The sequence below is a fragment of the Cynara cardunculus genome (assembly GCF_001531365.2).
Source record: "Cynara cardunculus var. scolymus isolate 2C chromosome LG 4, CcrdV1, whole genome shotgun sequence".
Taxonomy (NCBI): domain Eukaryota; kingdom Viridiplantae; phylum Streptophyta; class Magnoliopsida; order Asterales; family Asteraceae; genus Cynara; species Cynara cardunculus.
Genome location: NC_037531.1, coordinates 16,288,962 through 16,296,884, shown reverse-complemented (window position 1 = coordinate 16,296,884; position 7,923 = coordinate 16,288,962). Strand labels below are relative to the sequence as shown.

At 36.6% G+C, this 7,923-nt stretch overlaps 1 protein-coding gene across 1 annotated transcript; it reads left to right on the top strand.

Annotated features, from left to right (window-relative positions):
* The first annotated feature begins 830 nt into the window (after window positions 1–830).
* On the top strand, window positions 831–7,201 carry LOC112511417 (E3 ubiquitin-protein ligase RNF170-like). The gene is made up of 5 exons (XM_025117024.1): window positions 831–1,146; window positions 2,158–2,357; window positions 5,831–5,932; window positions 6,034–6,085; window positions 6,934–7,201. The coding sequence occupies exons 1-5, from the start codon at window positions 1,056–1,058 to the stop codon at window positions 7,050–7,052; spliced, it is 564 nt and encodes a 187-aa protein (XP_024972792.1). The 5' UTR covers window positions 831–1,055; the 3' UTR covers window positions 7,053–7,201.
* Window positions 7,202–7,923: the final 722 nt, after the last annotated feature.

The following is a 7,923-nucleotide window of genomic DNA, read 5'->3' as shown; positions in this document are numbered from 1 at the left end:
AGATTAAAAAGGAAAAACCCACTCAAAAAGAAAATCATCACTCAAAAAACCCACTGTAAAATATATGTATGAATAATGGTTTCAAGAAAAGATTAAAAAGAAAAAACCCACTCAAAAAGAAAATCATCATTAAAAAAACCCACTGTATGTATGAATAATGGTTTCAAGAAAAGATTAAAAAGAAAAAAATCAAATCATCACTCAAAAAACCCACTTTAAAGGAGAAACTTCAAAGCTTAAAAAGGAAAATCTCCACATACCATATACTTGAAGATATATTGTATCCCCTTCGAATTCCTTTCGAACAACCCATTGTGTGTGCACCATTGTTTAGCTTGAAGATCGGTCAAAACATGAAGAGATCAAGGAGACGGATGAAGAAACTAAATTGCACCACTGATTGATGAAGAAATCAGAATGTAAACACATTGATTAGAAAAGGATTGGAGAGAACATCACCATGAAGCTTTTTCTAATCTATCTTTTAGGGATTTTGTTCAATCAGGCGGCAAAGTAGATGAAAAGGGTTTTCTAATCCCTAGGGAGGACCAAATCTATTATCAAAAACTAAAAAAAAGAATTGACGAATTTACCCCTTCTTAACTATACTTTGTTTAACGCCGTTACTAACAGGGACTCCATCTGTTATAAAATGGAAAGTACAGGGACGTTGGTCGTTAAAAGATTCTTTGAGGGACGTTAGTCGTTAATTTTTGCAAACCACAGGGACCAAATTTGTATTTAACTCTAAAAAATATCATATCAATACTATCTTACATGAACAACCTATATGGATGAGGAGGTGGCAAATAATATAAATCTTTAAACCGTACCTGATATACCAGGAATTGAGTTCCCATTGTTTTACCACATGCAATAGGGGGAAGGAAGTAGTCTCGCATATTCTTAACTGTTAAGCAACCACAGAAACAGAAACAAAAACAATGGGGAAAACTCAATCCGTGTAGCAATCTTGATTTTTCACAGAAGAAAGGAGTGTGGGAGAGAATTTTGTGTGTGTAATTAAAGGGGAATCTGAGTTTTCTGTTGCTAATATGGACGGACCACCAGGAAACGACTTTTGTTCAATCTGCCACGGCAACTTCCATATCCCTCATCAAGCCAATTGCTCTCATTGGTATTGCGGTACGTATTCATATTTAACCTACACCCTTTGCCTTTTGGTTCTCTTCTGTTCTTCCGATTTTCTGTTTTAAATTGGCGAAACCGAGATTGCATTCGATTCAATTGCGAGCGGTTTATTTTGTTAATTGAAGTTGTTTGTGTGAATGAAAGTTCTGATTTTTGGGGGTAAAATACGCTATTGCCTTGTTTTTGTTTTGGTCTTCCTTTATACTCCACCACATGTTATATATTACTGTTTCAATTGGGAAATTAGGGTTTATGATGTATACGATTGTGAAACCAAACTTGAAGATTTTGTGCTATTTTACACAAAATGGAATCTTGTTTTGGAACATAATTTCTGCAAAGTGGACTGGAGACTTGAAATGGAGGCAGTATATTCTAGTTGTAATTCCTCTTATGTAACCAATGGGAGGAATCAGAATATATTTTTCAGTGACCCAAGTAAAGCAATGGTCGATGCTGTAATCTGCCATCTGGGTGTGTTCGGTGCTGGGGACAGGACAGTATAAAAACTTGTTGGCCCATGTTTGGAGTGGCATTAGGATGGGACAGGACAGGTCTGAAGTGCGGCAAAAATGCATTTTTTCTGTCCCGCCGAAATAGGTAGAACAGAAATACCGGACAAAATGGGTAAATTACCTATGTTAAATTAAAACCCTAAAACATTCCAGTCCCGTCCATGGCCAAATGCACCCAAAGACCAAATTTTTTTGTATATAATTGGATAAGTGACCTTAAAATGAGTTTATAATTAGGAGCATGACCTTCTAAATGACCTTCATCCAACTTGCCTCTGGTTCAAAACAGCCTGCCCCTGGTTCACAACAATTCGCTCCCGTAAAAACTTAGAAATACACTAGAGGGTGTCATTTTGTAAAACAAGCTTATGGAAAAGGTCGTTGAGCTAAATAGGCCCACATATTATACGGGGTTGAAGTATCGAATGACATGAAAATCTGTTTGTGCATATCGTCACCCACATAACCATTGCATCTTTTATTTTCTCAGGCAATTGCATTTTACAAGTTTGGAATCATGGGTCAGCATTACAGCCATGTAAATGCCCTCTTTGTCGTCGCCAGATTACTTTGTTGGTTCCTAGCCAGGCTTCCTCTCAGCAAGTTAATGATCCCGAAGCTTCTGAGATTTTAAAAAGGATAGAAGGGTATAACCGTTTCTTCGGTTCACATTCAACTGGTCTCAGCCAGGTATACATTTGATGCTCCTTATATTTTTGAACCAAAACTTCAATTTTCAAATGGTGATAATAGTATACAATTGGAAGGATTAAATAGAAACATGAGTTTTCCAAGGATGGTATCGTTTAAGAGAATATAGCAATTGGATTCTGACGGTCGAGGAGGGTAGAAAGTATGATGGTCGAGGGGGTGAAGGGGGAGGGGGAGGCCAAGGAGGACGTGGGGTAAGCAGTTGTGGATGGAAACAAGCAACCTTAGACATTTATGAGGACATGCCTTTGGTAGGAACCCTTGGGTGCGTTTAGTATTTAGACAGGATAAGATATTTTTAATAACAAATACATCATTAAAAAAGTTTTCATCAAGATGATTAAAATGACACAGAAATAAAATATTTATGTAGTTTCCAAATTATATTTTATACTTTTTCTATATTGTTTTTTTTATTATTAATATTTAATAAATTATATAAACTAATCAAAACATAGGAACCTTATAAAATAATATTTTGAGGACAGTAAAGTAAAAGTTTAAAGAACATGAAATACAATGAATAAAATCTAAAGAATGAATAAAATGTAAAGAGGAGACGTATTTGATGTTTTAGAAGAGAATTAAGTTTTATTTTGAGGTTATATAGGTAAAATATAGATCTGTTCCGCCTTGTTCCATTTGTGGGGGGGGGGGGGGGAACAGGCCTGTTCCTCTTTCTTCCACCCTGTTCCCGTCTGTTCCACATAAAAGTTCTGCCAAACGTGGAACAAGGATCTGTGTTCTGTCCTGTTCTGTGTACCAAACGCACCCTTAGAGATGCATTACTAGGATAGCAGACTATGGGTAGGGATTCGTAGCATCGAGGAGCGGTGGGGAGTTTGGAGTAGTTAAAGGGTGAGAGAGGGAGAGGGTTAGGTGGTGACATTTGGGTTACTAAGGTCTTACGGCCTCGAAGATAACCATGATATAGTTTTAGCTAAAATACAAATGGCTTGCAGGTGAACCTACTAGGAAAATCATGATTGGGATAGCGGACCAAAAGCTATGGAATTGGGTGTGGGTCTTTTGTCGAAATGGAATGGCCTTTTTAAATAATATTTTTTTAGTTAATTGTCAACATTTATATGATAAAATGGATCCATGTGTTCTCATCCACAGAAGATTACTCCAGGGATAGAAATCACATTAATTTGTGTGCTCAAATTTATCGGTCTAGTATTAAGTGGTGTGTTGCCCCATGAATTTGGTTGGTTTACGAAAATGTGGACTATGGTTGACCATCAACTTTGAACTGAAATAAGATGATAGATGGCATGTTTAGTTGAATCAGCTTTTCGTTTATATGCATTAGTGATGATGACGAGGGTAGCCGTGAAGGAAGACAGTTCTGTATTATCTTTTTTGGGGGGTCTGAGCGAGAATGCACCAAGGTTATTCATTTGAAAACATAATTTGATCCAGGGCCTGATGAGACTTCAGAAGAACTTGATTGACTTTAACAGAACTGTTCTGCATACAATCAAAATATTAGAGATGGGGGTAGTTCTGATAAATGATGAAGAACGGTTTTATTAAATGGGCAATCGAATATACTGTTATCTCCTTGAGTAGTCTAAAGCAGATGCATTTCCGTGAATTTTTGTAGTATGCTATATAGATATTAGTCCCATACATCATTGCTTTTCATGATGGCAACACATAAGAACGGTGGTAAATGCTATTTTTGGACGATATGGTGTTGATTTATAATATTAGCCCAACTATGGCATGAGGTGCCTCTGAAATGGAGTGTATAAGGTGCAACTTTAGCAGCTTAAAGGCTGAGGAGGTTGGATAGAGGTGCAAGATGTGTTGATATGAGGTATTCTGGAAGTGGGGAAGGTTCAAATGAGAACCGTAAATATTTTAAGAACGTGAGAACCAACTATTCATGATTAATATCATGAATAATGAAATGCATGATATTCATGAATATTTTAGGGTTTTTTTTATCATCAATAATTATGAAATAGTTGGTTATCAGGTTCTCGAAACATTTACAGTTCTCGTTTGAGCATGCCTCTTCTGGAAGTGTTGCTACATACATACATATATATATATATAGGATCAGGTTTCGTGAGAAGGAGAGTTAAGGTGAGAAGCATAAGAAGGGTTTTCCACCTTAGATTCACATTAGGATGAGATGCACTGGATCAATCCATGTACCAAGTGCAATTCATGGGTGGGTTTGAGATTAAAGGTGATCAAGGGTTCATAACCCATCTTATGTTTCTCACTTTAACTCTCCTTCTCACACGATTCTTCGCCTATATATTACATAGAGAGTGACGAAAGTTTAGTTGCAAATTGGGGGACAACTAAGAGCACGGCACTTGTCCCCCCCCCCCGGCGGTTCACTATGAATAATGGACGTGAATTTTTTACGATCATGATGAATATCTCGTCATTGTTCTGGACACGTGCACCCTTTCGTGTGGCCCCCAGTTTGCAACGGAAATTAGATTCTCAACCGAACCTGCTCATATATATATATATATATATATATATATATAGGGGTGGATTATGGGGAAAACTACAAAATTACTTTTATGCACATGTGCGTACACAAATGAATTGTTATTAGGGTGTTCCTTAGTCTATGTTGTTAAAATCGCGATATATCGGATATTGGACTCTGGAAAAATATCGTTGGTGAAATATCGGTCAAAATATCGGTTCCGATAATATCGCCGATATTTACCGATATTTCACCGATATTTTGATGGAAAAATCGGTCCGATATACCGATTTTCTATAAGACAAATGTTTGGACTTTTTTTATTATATGTCGGGCTTAGTTTTTTGGTAATCTTTATTTGGTCAACCAGTCAACACATATATTAAGTCTCACGCATCTTCTCTTCTCGGTTCTTCACAGTTCACGCTTCTTCTCTTCTCGTCTCTTTCATAGTTCACGCTTATTGTTTGCGATTAGCTCGTTTTTGAACACTTTTCTTATTTTGTTTTGTGAGACTTTTTTATGTGATGTTTTAGTTTTGAAACTATATTTCTAAACTCTAATTAATGCATATGATATGTTTATGGATGCATACATAATATATATATATATATATAATTCTAAGAAATATTATATTAACTGCTATTTTGGACCGATATATCTCCGATATATCATCGATATAACCGAAATATCGAATTTCGGTCCTGACCGATATTTTGTATTTTGACCGCAGTAACAACATAGTCCTTAGTTTTCCCCTTTTTTTGTGGTTTTCCCAGAACCAGAGTCTATATATACACACCTGAGATGGGCCTGTGGCCTGAACAGTGAACATGATAAAATCTGAACACAACCAGATGTATCTCACAGCATGATTCTTGAATCTTAGGTTCTCCTATGAAAGTCTCGGTGTCGAATTTGGTTAGATTTGAATGGCCACTCCATATAAAGATCCTTATGATGAAATTTGACCCTTGTTACGCTTTTGCAGAGAGTGCAAGACCTGCCATTTCTCCTCAGGCGGTTGTTTCGAGAACTAATGGATCCTCAAAGATCTCTTCCGTTTGTCATCAAAGCACGCGTATATCTGGCAGTTGAGTTGTTAATAGTTAATCCCATTTATATTGCATATATCATCTCTAATTACTACCATGAGTATATGCTAATATGAAGTTACTGTTTTTTCCCACACAGCTAATATCGACTGCCATTTACGTGCTCAGCCCTGTTGACATTATTCCCGAAGGTATTTTGCTTCAACTTATGCTGTAGATTTGTGTTATCAAGTTTCCATATATTACCAAGGTGTCGTTGGCCCGGTGGTACCTGGGTTACGGGTAGAGCCCAGCCTCCGAGGAGTTCAAAGGTTCTAATAGAGGCGGACCTAGAAATTTTTTCAAGTGGTGGCATCATTTTAGTATAAAAAGCGAAGCTATGCTTTTTTTTTATACAAAATCATCAACTTATCGTTGGTTAATTCCTTGCTTTTTGTTTGTTAGGTTTTGTGTTTCGTTACTTTTATCCAAAAAAATCTCAGAAACATAAAACCTCCCGAAATTAGAAGCTAAAAACTAAAAAAAGAATGATACAAATAAGATTCGAACCTGTGCTTGGAAGGGGAGAAAAGACCATACAAACCAACTAATTTACTGAGAGAAACTTGTGTTATTATTGTAGTTTTAATGAATATACGGTTGCACCCGACAAAATAATGGGGGGCACCTTTTATGACCCTTATTTTTTTCACCAAGATGGAGGAACGAAATGGTGGCACGTATCACCATAGTGGGTCCGCCCTTGGGTTGAAACCTCACTAAAGGTGAGGAGTTACACCTTGGTTACCACTAGAGCCTGGCCTCCTAGGTGGTCAAAGGTTCAAATCTCATCAAGTGGTACCTTAGTTACCGGTAGATCTCACCCTCTCGGGAGGTCAAAGGTTCAAATTTTAGTTGTACCTGGGTTACTGGTAGAGCCTAACCTCCCTGGAGGTCAAAGGTTCAAACCTCATCAAAGATGAGTAGTGTGTCTATACTTTCCCCCATATATTTCAAAAAAAGGTTCCCATAAATGGATGTTTGATGCTTCTTTTGACAGCATTGTTTGGAATACTTGGTCTATTGGATGATTTCATTATAGCCCTCATTTTCTTCCTTCACGTTGGCACGTTGTATCGGGCTATACTTGTGCGTCGCTACGGAGGATCTTCCACCTGAACCGAACGTTTGCATCATCGAATATATTACCGTACGTATACAGAATTTGAGAGATTATGAAATTGTATGTTGATGGGAAGGTAATCTTAGTTCTTGGATTTTCAATTTTGTATTTATAACCGAAAATCAAGAAATCTTTTTTGAATTAATTCACATGTGAAATGACTTTTTATTAGTTTTCTAATATTTTTTATTGACTTTATAATTATTTATTAATGTTGAAAAAATATATATAGGACTTACAAAAGAGGTTCTTTAACTATTATTGTGGACTTTTATGTAGGTTCTTAATGTTGGTGATTTTAGTGTTACCGGTTTCATTTGGTGTAATGGGTAAATATACGAGAGCTAACGGGGATTTTTACTTAGTTTTTATGTAAGTTAGGAGGTGCGGAGCGCACACTTGTATAAGACTAGATTGATCCCAGTACGACCAAAAGGGGCAGCACCCTTGGGGGGGGTCCCGTTGCCCGGTCAGCGGGAGGGGGTCGAGAGGGGCCGCCATCGTGGGGCTCGGGGCAGTGCCCTGTACCAAAATTTAGTTTCTATGGAAGAAGTGTTATGGAAAACATCTTTCTGATGTGCGTTCTCTATATTTTCATATAAAGGATAGCAGCCTCAGTAGGCAACTTGTTGGAAAGAGCATCTCCGATGCAAGGAATTTATAAGCTAAAAGTGTGGGTTTTTAGAATCTATCATATTTAATCAGTTTTAATTTCATAAAATTTTATAGAAGTTCCTTATTCAATCATTTTTATTTATTAATACTAAAGTAATGATATTTAAATAGAATTAATAAATAATGTAAAATGAATACATAATTAAAATAATTATATATGTATATATATATATATATATATATATATATATA

Excerpts from the sequence above, each read along its gene's own strand:
- LOC112511417 (XM_025117024.1), top strand. The coding sequence starts at position 1,056 with ATGGACGGACCACCAGGAAACGACTTTTGTTCAATCTGCCACGGCAAC. Across the intron at positions 5,933-6,033 it reads AAGCACGCGTATATCTGGCA|CTAATATCGACTGCCATTTA; the intron begins GTTGAGTTGTTA and ends TTTCCCACACAG. Across the intron at positions 6,086-6,933 it reads TGTTGACATTATTCCCGAAG|CATTGTTTGGAATACTTGGT; the intron begins GTATTTTGCTTC and ends TTCTTTTGACAG.